Source organism: Cuculus canorus, chromosome 1, assembly GCF_017976375.1.
Source record: "Cuculus canorus isolate bCucCan1 chromosome 1, bCucCan1.pri, whole genome shotgun sequence".
NCBI classification, from domain to species: Eukaryota; Metazoa; Chordata; class Aves; order Cuculiformes; family Cuculidae; genus Cuculus; species Cuculus canorus.
In genome coordinates this window covers 124,795,836-124,817,269 of record NC_071401.1, presented here as the reverse complement: position 1 = coordinate 124,817,269, position 21,434 = coordinate 124,795,836, and the positions used below count along the sequence as shown (strand labels likewise).

Sequence of the window (21,434 nt, the reverse complement as noted above, 5' to 3'; positions counted from 1 at the left end):
CAAAGGTGCTGCAGAGATTGGTAAATAAACCACTATTCAAATTTCTATTATTGGGACTTTCTTGCTTAATTTTAATAATTAAAGCATTTGGTTTTGTCTTTACATATACCTCTGGGAGATTGCAAATTGAAGGTCAGGTGAATAATACTGAAGAATGAAGTGATCTTTCAAAAGATTAAAGAAATATTGCAGATAAATATTCAGATAAAAATATAATTGTAGCATAAATTAACGGTTTGATAGTCTAGTTATAGGTAGTGAAGAATATAGTAATGTTGGATAATTCCTGTCTTTGTCAGCTGAAGCTACTAGTGTTTTCCTTTAACTATGAAGGTACTTTGCACATTCTCCTCTCTGTGCCTTGTGTTGTTTGTATATTTACTAGATGCCTTGTTTAGTGGAAGTAGTCTATTAAATTATGTCTGGTGATACTCCTATGTGCTCCAGATAATACTAAGAAATCAGCAGTGCCAAAAGTGATGAAAAAACAGATTGTGAAATGTAATGTCAGATTCTGGCAGAAGATCCATAACCTAAAAGGGAGCAAAGGGAATTGTGTCTTTTCCAAAAAGTATTTTACAAAACTATTCAGATAATTACCTTCAGTTTGGACTTATAGATAATAGTTCCTAATGCTTTGATTCTTGGGTGGTTTTTTCCTCTTTGGCATAAGGAAAGGATTTTCTCTCTCTTAAATAGAAATTGCGCAAGTTTAAAATAATTCAGTTTATCTGTTGTAGAAGTAGTTCCCAACTTGATTTCATCTTTGCACATTTATTTGATTTAGCAAGTAAATTTCTTTTTAGATTTGTGGTTGGAGCATCAGTTACAGAACTGGGTATATGTGATCTATGTAATGGTTAGTTTGGAAATTGATGCAAGCATTTATTGTGGTGAGTTATTTTCATTGCACAACTATTTGCAGTTGAGTACATTATGAACAAATGAAATTACAATATGATTTCTAGACTTCCAGCAGTAGGCATGCACGTATCAGTTGCAGATGAGGTGGGTAGGGGTGGTTATCTGCTATTTAGTTTTGTTTGCTCTCTTGGTGGATGTCCTTAATTTTTCTCTTCGGAATATTCTGCCTTGTTCTGTGTTTGGGAACATGCATGTGTTTTGAATATAAAATAATCTGTGTAATCTCTGATGGGGAATTCCCCTTGCCCTTTTACTTTACAACCATGTACAATTGTAATTAGCTGTGTTCCAAGGAAAGGCTGCATTCAAATTTGATTACTCCTTAGAAAACAAGAAAACGTTAATATGTTAAGATTTTGTTTTCATGAAATACAGCAGAACTGTGTATTACAGGGAATATACTTTTATAAGTCTAAAAGGTTAAGGTGTTTGCTGGTCTGTTAAGCAAGATGCTGAGGAAGCCAAACATATAAAGTCTTTGTTTGTTGTATTAAAGATTCTAGTACTGTTGGAAGGTTAAACATGTATGCGAATTATGCATTTGAAATGGACTGTCTATAAATAATTCCTAAAGATAGGATTTGGATGTGGTGTAAATGGGTTTTGAAAAGACTTGTATGCATTGCTGGGGAAAGAGATTAATATTCTATTTTGCTGTACCACTGAACTGAACTTTTTGAGCATGATCTTGGTGGGGAATGCACCGATATCTGGAATTTGAGATCTGTTCCACAACAACTTTAGCATTTATTTTCCTGAATGTAAACTCAGTAAATTAATCAGTTGAAGTTAGCTGTACTCAACCCCAACAACAATCAGGGACTAAAAAGGCATCTTTTGGCACATGCTATCTGAGTTTTTAAAGTTTGAGGTCCTGTGAAATCTCGTTATTTCTTTAATAATTGATTTCTGTACTAAGGTCTCTATATTTTTGAGATTGTATTCTTGAACGGTTCCTGTCTTATTCATTTGCTGTCAAAGGGGAAGCTTGTTGAAGTCCAATGACAATCTTGTTTCAGCCTTATTACTGTTACTTGTTTTTATTTTATTCCTTCTGTATCGCTTATTTGTTGGAGGCTGTGCACCAACCTGTTTGTATTGAGGTTCTTTAAACCACTAGCAGGTTTCAGGTGGCGTATAATAGTCTATTTCTTTTCGTTCTGTGTTCAGTATATGAGACTTTGTATACTGAATCATGTCTGGAATTGTACTTTCTGGTGGTCGTGTCAGAAACATTTCCAGTTTGGTGACGTTAAGGGGAGAGTGCCTGCAGTTTTGTTCATTGGATGTTGAATGTATTTTCCTGATGGCTTCATTTAATCATTAAGTTCTACTGGGAGCTGGAGTGTCTGTAGCAGGAAGGTAAAATACCAGCTCATTTTGGAGGTCTGTATGAAGACATGCTGATCTTTGATTGCAGGTCACACTAGCACTTTTTGGTCTGTACAGTGAAAAATAAGAGAGGGATGGTGATGGATTCAGCCCATATGTAGAATGTAGTAGCTCAGTCTCAGTCATAAAGCATGGATTGAGTAGAGTTTCCTAGCACTTACAGCATCACTAAAACTTCAGCTAGCTGTGTGCTAGGCATCTGTCACAAGAAGAAAAATAAGAGCCGCATAGACACCAGAATAGGAGAAACATGCAGACTAGTCTGGATTTGTATTGCATGTAGTGTAATCCAAACATACATCAGAAACAGGGAATGTCTTTTATTGCTTCTTTATTTCTAATTTAGACTGTTGGCATTCATATGTTTTACACAACGCACATACATATGAACATAAACTGCTATTGTCTTCATACAACTTGAAGGGAACGGGCAAAGTTGTTGACAGTAGATTTGCTGCCAGCTAACCTAGATTGAATCTAATAAAGGTTTTCTCTCTTCTGCTTTCTTGATTTACTCTGTGAAGAAGAGAGTTAAGAACTTGTAGGAAGACTAAGGTGAATAAACTAAAGGTGGTGATGACATTCAGAGCTTGTCAGTCCCCCTATGTAGAAATGGATTTAGAAGGGATTGTCTGGGTTGCAGGCAAGTACTTATAGCAATACTGGTTTCAGCAGAAGGTGTTACTGCCTTAGCTGTTTTTTCACAGCCACCTTGTCAGGTTAAAAAAAGTAATCAGAGGTAAACATGTATCTGACTTCTGCAAATTCCAGTAGCGTAAGTAAAGCTGCTAGTGCTGGTGGGATTTACATGACCTTGAATTTGGCATAGAAGCAAGTGTGCTTCATTTGGGACACTCTGGTAGAGTGTAGTAATCTGGAAAAGACAACTTCAGATGATAAAAGGCGACTTTTCAGTAAAAGCACTAGTGTAAAAGTCTAATGTGTTTTTAATTTCCACGTGTGGACTTGACATATTTAGTTTATTGGTCTTTAATCCCTGAACGTGTCTTCTGAGAGATAACCTAAACCTTTCCCGAATTATAACTAATCCCTTATGTTTTGAAGTTGCAGGGAAGTTTGAATACAAAAAGGAAAATATCTATTTCATCTGTGAATTCCTAAGTGTGAAAGGAGAGCCTGTTGTATGATACCAAATTATGATGCTCCTTGAACATTACAGAATCATAAACTACATCCAGTTGGAATTCAGATTTAGTTCTAACAACATGAGTTACCTAAGTATTATTATATTAGTTGGGCTAGTTGTACTTGCTGGTCGATTTCAAGTTGTTTCTCTTGTCTTTGCACACACTTAAATTGTGCAAATTTGAGATTTTAATCTTTAGTTTGATAATCACTGTAGTTCTAGGAAGTCATTTTGCTTAATTATACAAGAAACTGGTAGCACTTACAGTTAAGATCACTCAACACTTTGCATTAAGTGATTGTGTTTTCAGTTTCTTCTAGCTGCCAGTCTTCAGTTCTTCCAACTGGAATATTCTGCCTGCCTCAAGCTGTTCTGTTGGGGTTTTTGAAACTGCTTTGAGAAATTGCTTTGGCCATTTCTAAATGAAGCAAGAGGTGGAACGTGATTCTACTCAGATTAAAGTTTTCTTTTTTCTTAAGTTAAAATCAAGAAATGTCATGTTTTAAATATAAAATAGTGTGGAAATTATTTTTCAGGACCGATTGAGGAGAGAACTAACGATGTTTTTTTTAAGCTTTTGAAATATATTCACATCTACTTTCTCCATATGGAGTATTTAGAGTTCAGCTACTAAGTTCTCCAGAGTTGTGCATGATGAGCAGGCGTGATCATGCATCCCCAGTTTGGGAGGAGCTTAGCTAGGTTTTTCTTGTTGTTTGAATCTGGTTTGGCACCAGAGAGTAGAATGGGAAGCAGTGTCTTCAGCTATCTTTTAACTTATAAATGCTTGGCTTTGCAGCCTTAACTATTCTTTGAATGTAGTTCTGGTATGTGACAACCTGCATATTTTCAGAAAACATCTCATGCTGGTAGGGTGTTCTTCAGTGATAAATGTTTCATAGCTGATGAAAACTTGCACCTCCACCTCTTTTTATCAGGGCTGCCTCTGCTGCAGTTAATTTACAAGTGTTTGCACTTTTAAGCCATCTACTATGACTTTTGTGGCATCTTTAAGTTGAATTTGCACTGTGAATTGCAGCAGCTGCAATTTCCAGGGCCTCAGCTTTCTGGATTAAAGGATTAGAAAGGGAGCCTGCACCTATTTAGAGCAGCTGAGGGGCACTAAGCCCAACTACGTGGAGTAAAGATTGAAGTGAAATTTAATCATAGCCACTCTGAAGACATACGGAAAAGCAATTCTTTAAAAATTTCCTACGCAGAGAAAGAGGGCTCCTGCAGTGTAAGGCCAGTCGATACCCAGAACAGCTAATGGTGATGGGATGTGTGAATTTCTTAATGAAAGTTAATATTAGCTTAATCACTTCATTACTTCCAACCAGTCACTTACCTTTTCCACTCTAGTACTCCTTTCCCAACATATTGCAATAGCACTTTAACAAAGGTGGTGTTCATGATCTTTAAGGAAAATCATGCTTCCTTTTTACTACTTTGTTCATTTCTTGCAAAGTAGTTCCATACTACTCTTCTTTTGATTGAAATGAATCAGTAGTTAGTTCATCTTGGTGTTTCCTTTCTTCTGGGTATAGAACTGTAGGCAGATTTAAGTTAGTTTTCATTTACTTTAGAAGTGAAGCCAACAATTCCAGTTCTAAGACTTGAGTTTCTTTTGCATACTGCCAGATTTCTAATTCTTTGCTTGGTTATTCTCTGGCATATGTACTCAGAAATATTAAATTGGTGTTATAGTTGCAAATTCATGAATTAAAAATAGTAGTGGTGTAGTTGATCCTGATCCGTTTGTGCTTGGGTACTGCTAGAATGTTATCTCACCAAAATGCTTTTTAGCACAGCAGCTCGTAAATGCTAAACATACTTCTGCTCAGCATTTTATTTCATCTTTTTCATTCTGTGCACAGTAAATGACGTGTAAGCTTTGTGTACACCAAGGAGGTACGGAAGGGCATGCCCTAGGGTCGGGGAGGGCTCACTACCCATCTGCTCATGGGTGACACCAAGCCTCATCCTCAGGTGTTGTGACTGCACCATCAGTTCTGGCATAAGGTACTGCCTTTAAAACAATGCCTGGCTTCTTTCTTTATTCCTGCTCATTGCCAAGAAATGACAGTTGAACAATTAAGGCACAAAGCAGAGCTTAGCAAATCATGAACTGTTTTTAATTTGCCTCATTAAGCTGCTGTTAACTACTTAAAGCCATCTGCTTAAAAATAATTTAAACATCTTAAGTTTGCTCTAGAGAGCAGGTAGGCCTTCATTATAGCAGGTTTTGTTATTAGTGTTATCTTTAGGGGGCATTTGTTTGTTCTGGAAATTATTTTATTGCTCACTGAACCAAACTTTCCCTGTAAGCAAAAGGAGGTGGCACATTTTTGTAACTAGCAGTCTGTTGCCATAACCCAATTCTTGGGAACCACCGCCATTCATTTAGAAACTGGCTTGCTGTGGAGGAAGCCATTAGGTAAACTTGGATATGTAAAAGGAGAATGAGCCATGTGAATGCCTAGTGTCTGTATCATCTACTACCATCCCCAAAAAATGAGTCCTGGAGAGCAAGAACAGCTAGATCCATCACAGAGCCTCAGCTGTAATTGAGAAGCCTACTCCCTGAAGAGCTGCCTGAGGAAAAACTAGTTAATTTGTCTCCCCAGATTTGTAAAGAAATAATTTCACTTACAGAGAACAAATCACCAGAACACCACAGACTATCCCTCCTATCTCATGCTTAGATTCATTGTCATTTCGGTTTGATAGCATCCACACTCCCTTCTGACCTCCTGTGCGTTTCTGTGGTTTGCTGTGAAATAGTTATCCTGGTTCTCGTCAGAGGAGGCTGTTGCAGCAGTGAGCTAATGAATTGCTGGTACAAATAAAGTCATTTGGAGAGAAAATAGCTTTAGAAATTGTAGGTAATGATGGTGTGAGAATTTAAGAGAAGGTCCTTCACTCAGTCTGTGGGAAAGAGGTGGGTGGTATTTTTGTAATATTAGCAGAGACACAATATTTGACTAAATACAGATCCTCTTTTATCAATAAATTGAAAATATATTAAAATATTGCTATGATATTGATTGTGGTGGGTTTGGGGTTTTTTTTTCAATTGCATGCTTTTTATTAATGAAGAAGAGTGCCAATATTTACCAGGATGTAAATCTCTTAAAATATGCAAGCAAACATGCTGCTATAAACTGTAAATATCATTGTCTTTCTATTAAGATTCCATCTTTCTGGCAAAGAGGAAACCTACATACAAACTGACTGCACATGTTTGCATACAGCATGCTTTGAAGTGTGTATCAAAACAGAAAAAGTACAGTGCTTTTTTGTAATTGCCTTTGGTTGCAGTAGTTGAAGGTATTCTTTGCAACTGCAGTTACTATGTCTTTTAATATAAAATAAGACTGTGAAGGAATCCTGGGCCTGCATTTGAGCAAATGGGAAATGAAAAAATACCTTAATTTGCCTCAATTGGAAGAAATGAATGTTCTAAAAATGTATACGTGTCATTGAACAGAATATATGGCTTCTGCCATATTTGACACCTTCATACTTCTGTTCTCTGTTGTATATTTGTCTTTATCTGGAAAGAATTTTACTTCAGGATTTTACTGTGAAATACTTCTTTACAGTGAAAAACTTGAAATGACATAGAGTGAATTAAATAGTTCTGTAGATCAAATATGTGAAATATCAATTTTGAAATTTGCAAAGTACATACAAACATTTTAAATGTAATACTTACCTTTATAGCTGTTTGCTGAAGAGTACCCAGTGCCAACACACTATTGTAAACTCAGTTATTCAAATCATGAGTTGTTCTTTTTAGTACTCTGAATCGACATGAACAGTTAGGACTGATTGAAAACATTTAAAATATTTTCAAGTATAAAACTTCTTTATGAGCAAAACATCTTGAGTTGAGCTGCATTTGATCTCTGAGCTGTAGCTCAAATAGCAGAAGAGGGTGATAACCACTGCGGACCTTCTGGTCATAAGTTGGGTCAGGAGCTTGGTTTATAGGAGAGGATGATGTGTGATGATGCAAATCTACAGTTTTCACCAGCTATATATTTTCTAAGGAATCTTGAAAAATATCGTTTTCATTTCTGCTCCAGGTGAGAGCAAGTTGTCAAAGTCCTGAAATCATCACAAGAAGTGTTTTTAATTTTCAGTCATTTCTAATTTCAGTCCTTACACAGAACTCAGGAAATCCTGCTTTAGCAACACCTTCTGACACTAGCAGAAGACTTTAAGATCTTGCCAGGGATGCAGTTAATGCAGCTGTAGAAGTTAGAACACTTGCTGTGCTTAAACCTCGGTTCAGCTGCTGTGGTGGCCTCCTTTCACTCCCACTCTCTTCCTGGTATTTTTTGCAGATGGGGAGGGGTCAGGGAAGTAAATGACTGCTGTGTATCAATGCAGTCAGCCCTTTTTGAAGTATTGCTTTCTTCCTTTGTGGAATGTCTCTGTCCATCATGTTCTGTCATGTATGATCACCAAAAATATTTCATCTGTCCCTTTTCTGCTGCTGAAGAGAAGGAATATAATGTTTGCCTTTCTGACAGGTCCACCCTCTGGTCCATCTGTGAAGGACATCCACTGGGGAGTGGTGGAGCCCAGTGTTTAATGAGAGGGGAGCCTTACAAACTCCGAAATAGTTCAGAGTTGGAGTGAGGCTTTCAGAAGCCTTATCAGGTTTACTTCTCGCATGCTGAGTAGGAGGAGGATTGTTATCTGAGAAATTTGTGCAGCTCTGTTCTCTGAATGCATGAAGAAGGGGCAAAAAAGGCTGTTCAGGGGATGGCTCTGAGTCCTGTGTGTCCTGATGCTACTGATTCCTGTGTTCCGTGTACTTTGATCTAAGATGAGAAGCAATGTGGAGAAGAAGAGCTGCTGACAGGAGAGAAAGAGGGTTCTCCAATGACTGCCTGAAGCAGCAGATGTCAAATGAGATGTGCTTCTGATAACTGACTTTGGAAACTCACCTGCAATGTGGATTTCTCTGTTTAGGAAATAAACCTTTTCCACATATCTTCTTGCTCTTTCATTCTCTGATCCCAGCTGGAGCCGCTAGAAGACAAACCCTGCTGAGGGATACTCAGCAGCCCTGTCCTGGTTGGAGACTTAGTGCATCTGTTAAAGAAATCTGGCAGACGAGCAGAGCTGACTCAAGTGAAAGAGCTGAGCTGGGAAGGAAGCAGCAGCTTAACAGAAGTAGTTTAAAACTGTACCTCTTAGGAGAACAGTCCCTGAGTAGTGCTGATGTGAGTTGTAAATTGGAAGTCTTGGGGTGGTTTGTTTTTTTCCTGAAAAACATAAACCCTTAGTTCTTATGTCTATGTGACAATGTAATTGTGCATTAAAGGATTAATTTCTAGCCTTTGGTACTTCTGGAAGAAAATTACTCGTGACCTGAATGCCCTCTTACAGCTTGGAGATAGAGAGCTTATGAAGACTCATTGTTTGTAGTTAAGTCACTGAGTAGCTGGGTGTGAAAAGGCTGTCTAGGAGATATTGAGATATAAGAGAAGAGCATAAAGTAATTTGCTCCAGATTCACAACATGAAACCAAGTGGGAAGCCTACGGGCTTTCCACTTGTTCCTTCTTCAGCTTAGAAATCCTTTGGTAAGTAGCGAAGGAGTCAAGACACAGCTAAAAGAGAGTAGAAACATCTACCAGCTCTAACCTCCTACTTACATCTTCAGAGACAAGCAGAGACGCTGGGGCAAGATGGTGCTTAGATGAAGAAGGAACAGAAGGAAAGCTCCAACCTCTCTTTTACACCTTTATCCAAGATAGATCGTGAATAATAACACTTTTGAGGTACTTAGGAAATGGAAGTATTTTCTCTTCTTTTTTTTCATCCAGTAAAAGGGGATTCGCATGACTATAACAGCCATGCTTACAGCAGTGAATTTCTAGCATTGTGACAAAGTTGATCTTTCCTTCAGCAGACTAAGACTGTCCTGGTGCCATCATTTTGAGAACTGCAGTGTTGGGAAAGAAAAGGTTATGGGCTGTTCTGGTTGGTGTCACTTATGAAATCATGGAGTGTGTACTGCTTTCTGAATGAAGGGCGTACTGAGGGAGTGCTTACTGTGGTGGGAACAGGAGCTCCAGGACTGAGTCAGGCCATCATTAGGCTTTTTGTGGGAACGTCTGACAGTTTCCCCAAGGAGAAATGTAGGTAGTTCTCATGTTGTCTCTCAGCACAGAATAGTAATACTGCTATGTGTGAAAGGCAGCCTCTGCAAGAAACAAACAAACAAACAGGTGACAAAAAGGAAATCTGTGTGTTAGGAGGCCCTGTTTATGTGGTAGTGGATTCTAATAGTCCAGCAGCCTTATCCTGTAGCACATTGCATGGCTCTGCACAGCAGCTCAGGCACCGTGGAACAGAACAGGGCTTGTGTTGTGCACTGCACAGGCAATTTGCCCCCCTTTTGACTGAAAGAATTTAAATAAGAACATTTACCTTTAAGAAATTCATTATTCTGTTAAGCAACTACCCTGCTAGAAATAAAAATCTCTTGGAAAGATTGGATTTTGTGTGGTTCATGGCATTTTAAAGCCAGCTACATGACCTGGTTGCATCTTGGATACAGATGTCTTATAAGTTTGTGTGTGTGTGTGTATATATATATATATATATGTGTGTGTGTGTATACACAAAAAAAAAAACAAACCCTAGCAGTAAAATGATTAGACTCTGTGCAATGAAGTAAAACCAGAGTTTAAATTACATTTTTGTTATGAGGGATAGCCTATGCAAAATGACAAATAGTGAACACATGCAGCAGGTTCCACACCTATGAAATAAATCAGGAGTGGATATAGTGCAGGAGTGCAGGTTTGTCCTGCTGAACGGGCTTAAAATATTGGTAATTCTACAGAGGTAGACCTTAAAAGCATAATTTTATATTTTGAATAAGTCTCAAGTGCTATTATATAACAACTTCAACTTTTTTTTTTTCCCTCTTTCCCTCCTACAGATCACACATCCGTGGGCGGGCTAGGAGACAGTTTTTATGAATATTTATTGAAAGCCTGGCTTATGTCAGACAAGATGGACACGGAGGCAAGGAAAATGTACGACGATGCAATTGAGGTGATTATAATTCTTTGAGTTTGCCAATACAGTGGAACTTAAATCCATTTTTAATAATTAAAAAAACCACAAAAGAAAACAAAAAACACAGAACTTGTTTTGATTATGTAAGTTTTAAGAAATCAAGTGATGAATAATACTAGCTTTCATTCTGAGCAGTTTGAAAAGTATTTTTGTGGAATGCATCTGATGCAGATTGTGCTAAAAATAATCAACTTGTCCAAAATGGTATAATGTAAAAGTCCAAGCTGTAGTTTATTAAAAAGAGATCTGACAACCCTAAGATATGTGCAGAACAACTAAGTCGTTTTTAGCTAACGTTCTGAATCATTCTATGAGTTGAAGTCCTGAATTGTTTTATTCTTTAAACTATTTTCTAAAACATTTAGATGTTATAGTCCATATTTATCCCGTAAAATGTAGTGCATACCAATTCCTTGCTCTGTAGTTCTTTTGTGATATGGTCTTGTTCCCTCTCACAGATCAAGTAGTGCTTCTCCAGGCAGAGCAGTACTGCATGGTGTTTCATCGGGATTTGGGGTGGGGGCCCCTGTTGTGATGGCTGTAAGCTTATTTTTATAGTTTTCCCCATACAGGCATCTTCTTTCATCAGTCTCGCTTCTACTCATGTATGCCAACGTGCCTCTGCTGCTGTTGAGACATGTAGAGGGGTAACCAAGCTAGTTTTAGTCAAGTCGTCTGTAGTACTATCAGTAGCAGGGACCGTGTAGTTTTGTCCAAGTACAGATACGTGCTTGGTGCCTAACTTGTTCCGTGCTCTGTGCATGCCATAGTTGTTTCAACACAAGCTTTTAGAGCGTATTTCTAGTGCAGTCAGTCTCCTAATACAAAATACCTGTTCTTGGAGTTCTCAAAATTCACATTTTAAAAGATATATAATGACAGTTTCAGTCCAAGATTGCTTTGAAGCTGTAGTACTACATGTCTAATTCCTGGCCTGAATTTGATTAGATTTGGCTTTCGGCTACTTTAACTTTTTCTTTCCCTACATTGGTTTGAAGGGGTTACCTGCATCACGTAGCTGGCTACTGACAAAGGCATGATGGACGTTCTCTTCTGAAGGAGAAATGCATGGTTTTCTTTAGTCTCATGCTATAAAATAGACTTTGAATTATTTCTTAAGCTTTTTTCTAAGTACTTTACAGTTTCTTCAGTATGGAGACAAGAATGTAATGTTTTTTCTCATATGTCATTGCTTGATTTCTCCGCCAGCCAAGAGCTATGTTTGCAGTCTTTAACCTTTGTCTTGCACTGTCATTTGCTTTCCAGTTGGTTTTACTCCGAAGTTGGTTTTAGTCTTTTGATTTACTGCTTTCCTACTACTGTGAGTTACATTCCTAATGTGACTTTATACTTATCTCTGTTAAAACACAATTGTTCAGGCAAAACCCATTTTGTCACCTGTTCTGAATGATAGTGCAGGACTGACTTTATCACTATCTATAGCTCCATTAATTTTTTGTGTCATCTACAAATTTTTTTTTTTTGCATCTATTTCTTGCAATTCATTGGTAGAAATGCTGCCTAGCATTGGATAAAAGTATCTTTGCAGAATCTTCCTGGGATGAGGATTTTTCACAGTTTCTCATTTTGCTTTGAACTGTTCCTGCAAGACAACTTTTAATCCACTTCGTGTGTGCTGCCTTGAATTTGTTCAGGACTAGTATTTTGTGTAATACTAAGGAAATTCCTGAAATTCCTACTATCAGCATGCACTTGTCAATCAAACATTCACTTTTGAAACCACATCATTCATTTTATATAATTGTTCTGTTAACATTGTAAAATGTTGTTAAGGCATCAGCTATTTCCTGTTCCTTTTGAACTTGGTCAGCTTTCTAGAGTGCGTTAAAGTCAACATTAGTAGTTCAAAGCATCAGTTGAGTACTTTTAATAGTCTAGAATAGTTTATTGCATTCTGGTGGATTTAAAAATGTTTAGCAGTTGATGAAAAACATCCATTGTGGTTAATGTTTAAGTATGTTATTCTGACTTCTAAACTAAGCACTTTAAAATTGGAGAAAATAAACTTTCCTTTTTATCCTCTTCACTGTAAGCCTGGTCTTGCAGACATTTTGTATGGGCAAATCTCTGCGTTGAAATGGAGGCAAGGCAAAGCAAATTTATGACCAGATGAAAACATGTTGTGGATAGGAGACAAAAAGAGCTGAGCTGCTTCTGCTTCCTTTGTGATATGACTTGTAATGCATCAGGTGGCTTTCTTTTTCACTTCCTCTCACCTAAACATACCCATGTACACTTGAGTCTTACATGGACTGTACTGATTTAGGCATTGTGAAACATTCATCTGATTCGGAGTTTGTGTTTATCCAAGGTCCTACTTGACACTGAGAGATATGTGCAAAGAGTCAGTGAGTAGGATTGGTTTTAAATAATTGCATTTTGAATTTTTATTTAAGATCTCAAAATATTTTTAAGAGCCAGTCCCTTACTATTCTTTTGTTGTTGCCCGTAACGTAGTTCTTCCTCCATAGCTGACACTTCTTACTCTTAGTTTTTCTAAACTTGGAGCAAAAGCTCTTCGTGTCGCTTACAAAAGCAGAAGGGGAAGGGTGTAAAATACATTCTTCCCACTCACAGCACAGAGTTCAAAATGTTCTCAGCAGCCACCAGTCTAAAAGAAGGTATCTGTCCAGCCACAATTCACTCCCTTAGCTTACTAGAGGGGGAGAAAGTGGAAAACACAACCATACCCTGAGTCTCAAGTCTTGCAGTAGGCAGTGATACCTCATTTGTTGGAGGCATTAACAGGAAGAAGGCTGACAGCATCTGTTCTTCAAATGTCATGATTTACAATCCATGGTATATGAAGCCTTACCCAGGTCACGACATACTTCATAACAAGAGTACGAACAAATTCTGTATCCATGACCACTACATGCTATATAACATTAGTGTGGTCTTCCACTGTAAAGGATGCTTGATATCAGTGTCCTAATATGTAGATTCACAGCTGTGATAAAAGCTGAAATTATTAAATCTGTTGAGATTTTTTTTTGTGGTAGTAAATATTGAGGATCAGCCTCTAGACTTCGCTTTTAACATCATCCTATGGACCTCCCAGCTAGTCTGGTTTAAAGTGTCTTTTCTCCTTCTTATATTGGCGGAGTGTAGGGAAGCTTCCTTTTGTTCCATTGCCTTGAGTAGTTTAATCCATTAGGCTCACAAATTTGATCCTCGCTCTTTCTTGTTGCACGGCATTAAATAGCTAAAAGAAGGATTCAGTGGTGTGTGGCTATCACAACGTAGCAAGTACTGCTGCAAGACAGCTCAGAAAATGCTATTTGTTGTAGTCATAAAAATCACAGGAAGCATGAACGTTGGATAGAGAACATTGTGTTCTCACATCTCAGGCTATTGTTTTGGGGATATTGCAGACTAAGGAAGTGTCTTCCATCCATTAATCTCTTAGTTGATGTAAACTAAGTCTTTGCTTTGGGTGCTTAAATATACACGTACCCTCTAGTGCATGTATAGTACTCATGTCTAGCTGGATGTCACTGCTTTACAGCACCTACTGGAGTGCTCTGTGGCCTCAGCCCAGCATATAAGTGTCACGTCTGTCCCAACCTGCTCAAGCTTTTCTTGTCCAACAGACTGTTCCCAGCAATACCCAGCTGCTCCTTTTTAATTACTGTAAATATTACTTGTCCTGTTATAATTAGCAAGCAGTGGGTTGTTAAATGATAAAGTATGTTGAGAGGGTTGTGCTTATTTTCTTTTTTGGGGTGCTTCCTTTCTGACTGTTAAGATGGAACTTCAAATTATTAAGTAACTAACAGAACTTGATTTCAGATTTCAAAACCTATCCCTTGTACAAGACAATGATGTTCAAGTTCAGAAGATGTGTTCTCTGTTTAGAAGAGGAGCACGTTGCATCTAGATTATGTTCTTCAGTCAAACCTTGAGAACAAGTCTAGAGTGAATGAGTAGCTAATAGAGAAGTATGTAAATTTGGCTTTTGCTGGCTCCCCTGATGCCAATCACAGCAATTTTGTTCCCTGGAAATGTTCCTGCAACCACTTACTCCTCAACAGTTATGAAAATGCAAGAAGATATAGTTCAGAAAGGGAATTCCACTCATTATTTTGGGGAAAAAAAAAAAGTTTTCCTCCAGGAAATAAATAATCCAAACACCTTTAAACCTTCTTTTTCCTCATGGTAAAAGTGGCTTTCCTTTAAAAATTAATTTTCAACTTTTATGTACAGTAAAAAAAAAAATCCTGTAATTATCATAATGTCAAATTTGTCACAGTCTGAGATAGTTGCGTCAACAGAGCTAATGCTACAGATCTTACTGTCATCTTCAGAGGAAAATTTTTCAGCAGATCCAGTCTTTCCTGTACCAGTACTTTCAGAACTAATGGGGCTTCTACAGTTAACCACATCAGGCTCCCTAGCGGCAGGGGCTGCCATATCATGCCAGTCCTCAACGCCAGTTTGCATGGTTGTTAGAAAACCACTCTGGCAGCAGTCAGAGACTTATTAGTTTCTGCTCTGTCAGTTATCTGTGTTCTTCTTGCTGAATCATGCCATAAGCACAAACTTCAGATCTGTCAGTGATATTAATGAAGAAATTAACCCAACAGAAATGCAGACCGGCAGTTTGCATTCATTACCTTCAGACTGCAGAGGCTTAATAGATGGCAGTCAAGAAATTTCACCACCCAAATGATGGCTCAGTCCACAGTGGAAGTAAGGAGCAGAGCCGTACTGATGATAATGCAGTATTCTCCCTGTAATCCACTGCTTTGGCTTTTAGCTGGCCTTTAGCTTTTGCTTTTTAGCTGGTCCCCCTTGGCCATATGGTGACTGTCAGATCTTCACTGGCTACGTGGCTGATGTGTAGATTCATATCACCATAACCATTCAGTAAGTTGCTGTGAGTACAGCAGTGTCTCAAGTCAAGAGCAGATTTGGTAAACCCTACAGAAGCACATGCATATTCAGAAACACCACTGTTTCAGATTACTGTTCATATTATCATCTTCCCCAGATTAGGCTCCTAATCCTACAAATTCTGCCTTTTCTGACTGTAATTTTGTTAGTTTTGGTTTTAAAGAAGTTTTCTGTTGAAGAAAGATTTGGAAGACTGTCAGATGTTATTTCAGTACCAACATGGATGACTTTCATGTTACCAAATATTGTTGGGTTCATTACAACTACTTGAACAATCCTGTATTACTCCAGCATCGTCTTAGGAAAAAAAAAAAGCTGCAGTACCTACTGCAGAGCTTGAAACTTTTTGTTAGTCTGTTTGTTGGAAACAAGACGGTCTTTTTTTTTTGCAGAGGGAAAAACTATTTCACCGTTGACTTTTAAACATGAATTACAAGTTACGAGCTGATGAATCTATGTATTTATTGCTTTAATCTGTGTCATAGCGAACTGCATAATTTGGCTGTGTAGATAGCAAGGAGACAACTGTGTGCAGCAGACATACACATCCATGATAACTGCTTTAGTTATATGCAAGATCCTCTGGCTGTGTGTGCTTTCAGTATATCTACTTTTAGTGCAAAATGCATTTGTGGACATTTGGGGTGTAATTTGTTGTAGCTACCAGAAAACTAATGGAGAGGGTAGTAATTTGCTTCTGCAATAGATTTTGCTTCTGAATAGGAGAGTAAGTAAATGCCTTTTTAATGGCACCTTAATCCTTCAACTCTAATCAGCCTTGGAGTACTGAGACCAGTCAGAGGTCATGCACTTTAAAGGAAGTTGTGGATCTATCAGATGGTTTTGTGTGGATATACAAAGGAGATTTCTGGCAAGAAGATGGGAATAATGTTTCTATGGCAAAGATGATAACTGTCGTTATTATTATAGGACTCAAACTGCAATGAGATTTGAGTTATAAGTAAAACTGTCTAATGCTAAAGATAGTAAGTATGGCAGGAGATTGTTGGGGATTGTGAAACTCTTTGAAAGAGGCTTAAGTAAATGTGTTGTTTCGTGTAGTTTGCAAACTTTGCAAAGTTCGGGCAGCTATTCATACTGCCAGAAGAACACCATTTATAAGTCACAAGCAACAACATATATTGTTACATTTGTGCAAAAAAGCAGTGGCAGTTGCCTCACCCTTGAAATAATAATTCTTTTTGTGAGTAGCTGATTTAACTCTCACCCGTCCTTTGGCCATGTGCAGTTAGAAGGCTGCAATGGAGAAGCAGCTGGAAGGTCCTGTCACTTCTTATTAAGGACTGACTGAAAGTACAGGTGCTGCCTTTATATATGTTGCTGGCCAAAGTTTCCTACGTGGATGTATTTTATGAGTACACACAGACTATACAGCAGAACAAAGGCATAATTCTCAGAGTTAACAGGTAGACAAACATTGCTTGAGCTACAAAATGTGTGCTGAATTCGCAGCTAAAAGGGCAGTGTTATCTGTATTGTGATTTTCCTGTTTGATCTCATTAGCATTGTTTAGCAGTTAGCATATTTTTGTGTGTGCATTGAAATGATGCTCTTACAGCTGTTTGTTCCTGTCGTGCTCAGAAGTTAATTTGAAAGAAGAATAAAATCTGTTATTTTGAAGGAGAATTAGTGTGTAAAACTTGCATGTGAAACAGTATTGAAAGTTTTCTTAATCTTCTTGTAGGCCATAGAAAAACATCTCATCAGGAAGTCAAATGGAGGACTGACCTTCATTGGGGAGTGGAAGAACGGGCACCTTGAAAGAAAGATGGGCCATTTGACCTGTTTTGCAGGGGGAATGTTTGCTCTTGGAGCAGATGGTTCAAGAGATGATAAAGCTGGACATTATTTGCAACTTGGAGCTGAAATTGCACATACATGTCATGAGTCGTATGACAGGACAAGTAAGATATATTGCTAATGCGGTTATTTCAGTAGCTGAAATACAAAAATTGTTGTAATTATTTCTAAGATGAGTTACAAACTTATGCCTTGTGTAACATGCACTGGTTTTATACCACTGTGATTTTTTTTGATATCCATGTGCTTATGTCTGATCTACATCATGGTGAGTAAATGTAAAGCCAGACTTCATGGTTCCTTCCTGCACACTTATCTGTATTTTTGGATCGAGTTAGAATAGTTTATATGGGTTCAGGGAGGAAGGAGTGTGAACTCTTGTCCTCCCAGATATGTATAGAGTTTTTCATTTCGTATATACTGTTCTTACAGCTATATAGAGTGAAAAATTTGTAAATAAATTTTTTAGTGGCTTTAATAATAGTACACTAGGTAAGAACAATTAAACTGGAGAGAATGAAAGTTAGCATGGAAACTGAGAGATGGCCAAAGACCTGACTAGTGAGGAGGCAATATCAGACTTACCTGTTGGGCTAGAAGTTTATTAAGTTCAGTGTTTTGGACCAGGTTTATTTTACATCTTTAGTAGTGACCTTGATGAAGTGTGGTGATGACACTTAAAGTGGCCATAAAGTCCTAAGACACAATTAAAACAAGAGTCTCAGAGTAGTAAACAGGAATATCTTCAATTGATTGACTGTCAGAAATGGGAAAGTCGCTAGAAAAAAGGCATGAGCTCTTTCACTAAACTGGGAGGTGAAAAGTGCCAGTGCAGTCCTAGTCTGTAGCAGGTGAAGAATTTTCACCAGAGATTAGAGAATATTAACGCTGCCTTGAAGACATGTATAAGTCGTCAGCCAGAATACACTGTACAAATTCAAATTTCAACCAGAACCAATGCAGAGGAGGACGAACAGAATGGTTAGAACAACAGAACTTTTATCTTACAGCGTAAGAGGCGTCATCCTGCTCAGACTAGAAAAACAATGCCAAAGAAGGAAATAAATGTGTTGTCATCTCGAAGGGTAAACACCAGAAAGTAATAAAGTTATTTTAAGTTGTACCAAGCTCACCGTGAATAAATGTAGGTGGAAATTTGTGTAACTGTCAGAGAAGTGAGCTTCCGAAATAACTTCCTAGTGGTAGTAATGGTAACCAAAACACGGGCAGTGTTAAGATGAGAATCTATGTTTATTCACAGGATTACATGATATTGTTTAATGACCTGTTATTTTAAAGAGTTCAATCACATAACTGATACTTTTACCTGGATCGCAACAGCATTTAAAAAAAAAAAGGGGGGAAAAAATATGAGGATGTGTAAGGGAAAAGATTGGACATAGTAGCTGTTGCATACTGAAAAACTGCATTTAAATGTTTAATTCAATACTTAAAATTAGGCAGTGCTAAATTTACAGTTGCTTGTGCAGTCCTAATTTTGTTCCTTCAGATGTTTAATCTGTACCCTAAATAAGTCAAAAGATGGGGCAGATAAAAGTTTTGCTTGTATATTTAATGACTGTGTAAGTCTTGCAAGAAAGGGACCGAGTGTGGTAAAGACAGCTATATATTTGCAGTGCCCTAGTTTTCTTTTGTTTGGTCGTGCTATCTCGGGAATGTGAATTTTTTTTTTTTTTTTTTTTTTTTTTTGTTTCGGGGTCTTTTTTTCCTGAACTGATTTTTCAAAGAAAATAAAGAACCTTTACGTGCAGGATGTAGAGTTCTTCATTATGCTTTAACAGCAGGATTTGAGACATAATTGTACACTGTAATGACAAAACTGGCTGATTGCAGGAAAAAAACCTCTCTTTCAGAAGGCAGACGTTCGTCCTGGTTCAGCTGGTAGGTTTATGTTTTAGTCAGGAAAGGGGAGATCTGATCTCTTTCTCCTATAGACTTGGGGAGAGCTCTTGCCCCACTCATTGTCCCCAGAGGAAACAGCAAAGTGCTGAGGCTGTGTGCTGAAGATGGAGAGCTCCTTCTTCAGATAATGGCCTCAAGTTGTGCCAGAGGAGGTTCAGATTAGATGTTAGGAAAAATTTCTTCACTGAAAGGGTTCTCGGGCACTGGTGGAGGCTGCCCAGGGAGGTGGTGGAGTCCCCATCCCTGGAGGCATTTAAAAGATGGGCAGAGGAGGTGCTCAGAGGTACGGTTTAGTAGTGGACAGGTCCAGTTGGACTCAGTGATCTCAAAGATCTTTTCCAACCAAACAATTCTATGATTCTTATAGTAGTTGAAATAGATATGAGTAAATGGTTAAAGATTTAATACCAGCAGGCTACAGAGCAAGAGATGTGACAGTTTCTGTAGGTGATGCATCACCAGAACTGCCCGAAATGCAGCTGCTTCTGTGGATAAGAGTAATGCAACTGACATGGTTTACCTGACTTCCAAAAGGGTTTTTTGAAGATTCTTTACTAAGGCCTTGTAAGGATATTAAGCATCTATAAGCAGAAGTACCTGCGTGGAGAAAAAAAAAATCACTGTAGTGTAACAAATAGTCAGCTCTGCAATGGATGAATGGTGGTTAACCATTCTGATATATTTTATATATATTTATATACATGTATGTAGAAGTGTATAAATGTATATTTACTTTTTATATTTTAATACGTGTATGTACATATATATAAATAAAAATATATACGTATATATACATGCATAAATGATGAGGAAAAAGGCAGGAACAGTAAGGTAGGTGTGCTGATAAGTGGGTAAAAAAAAGTCTTGAGGACGGCAAGGATGAAAGCAAGCTGAAAAATTACACAAGGACCTTATGAGGTTGAGCAATTGTGTAATAATTACACTAAATTAAATTCAGTGTAGTTAAATGTAAAGTGAGGTGCCTATGAAAAAATTATTCTGATCCTCATCTATAAAGCGAAGAGCTCTTTACTGACCATTACAACTCAGGAAATTGCCCTTGAGATTATGAAAATGTCAGCTCCGTAGCGGTCAGGAAAAACAAAGTGAGCAAGAGCAAAATAGGAAATATCATTATGTCACTGTATTAATCTTGTCCACACTTACAGTGCTGTATTCAGACTGGCCCTCTCATTTCACGAAGGATATAGTGGAATTGAAAGAGTTGTAGAGAAAGGCTAGAAGGAAAGTTAATGGTATGGAACGGTTTCCATTCAAGGAACAACTGCATTGGATAACATTCTTTAGTGCGGAAAAGGGACATTTTAGGTAGGATACAGCAGATTTGCAAAATCACTAGGGGACTGGAGAGTACATAGGAATTGGTTGTTCCCTCTCTTCTCCAAGACAAGACCTAGAGACTGTTGAATGAGTCTAGTAGGAACCAAGCTGAAAATGGAAAAGAACAAAAGTGGTTCAACACCAAGAAGTGTTATAGATGTGGAACTCCTTAGTAGAGGTTGATTTGGGACCTTAAGACTTACAAAGATTTAAGGAAACGTGAGGGAATTGCTTGGGAAATAAATATTAAGAATTGCTGACCACACTTAAAAGTATGTTTTGTTTGGGAGAGCCTTGAGCTCAGAAAAACTGGAGATTGGTTGAGAAGATGGGGAAAAAAGCCATCTCATATACTCGACCTGTTCTTCGTCTTCTCCACCTTGTCTGATTTTGGCCATTGTGGGAGACAATGTGGGAGACAGTTTTGGATAGGTAGAGCTATGTATCTGATCTCACTGATTTTGCAGTAAAATTTGTAGGTTTTTTTCCCCCGAAACTAGTAGAATAGCCTAATTTGAAAGAAGTCTCATGGATATTTCTTGATGGAGTTTTCCTTATCACGTGTGGCTGAAGTGGAGTGTGATTGTTTTTTTTCTATTGGCATCCAGGGCTCTACTCCCTTGAAACAAAAACATTAAGGAATTTTTTTTGGAGATTTGCTGATGGGGAACGCACTGGGACATGCATGTATTTTTCATTGTAGTATTCTAAAGTTCCCCTTTCAGACTCATGAGACTATGGTTAATTTAAGCCTCTAGCCCGTAGGAATTACATGATTAATTGCTTTGATAATTTTTAAAGCTCGAGCGCAGCTTCAGAGCTCAGTGCCTTAAAAATTATTTGCCAGTGCAAAGGGTAAG

The 21,434-nt window shown here is 37.9% G+C and overlaps 1 protein-coding gene across 1 annotated transcript in view; it reads left to right on the top strand.

The window, feature by feature from the left end:
- The window catches only part of MAN1A2 (mannosidase alpha class 1A member 2), a 127,693-nt gene that overhangs the window by 89,205 nt on the left and 17,054 nt on the right, over positions 1-21,434 (top strand). Inside the window, exons 9-10 of the mRNA XM_009556830.2 lie at positions 10,433-10,548; positions 17,195-17,414. Of these exons, the coding sequence (XP_009555125.2) occupies positions 10,433-10,548; positions 17,195-17,414 (336 nt within the window). The remainder of the gene's footprint in view (positions 1-10,432; positions 10,549-17,194; positions 17,415-21,434) is intronic.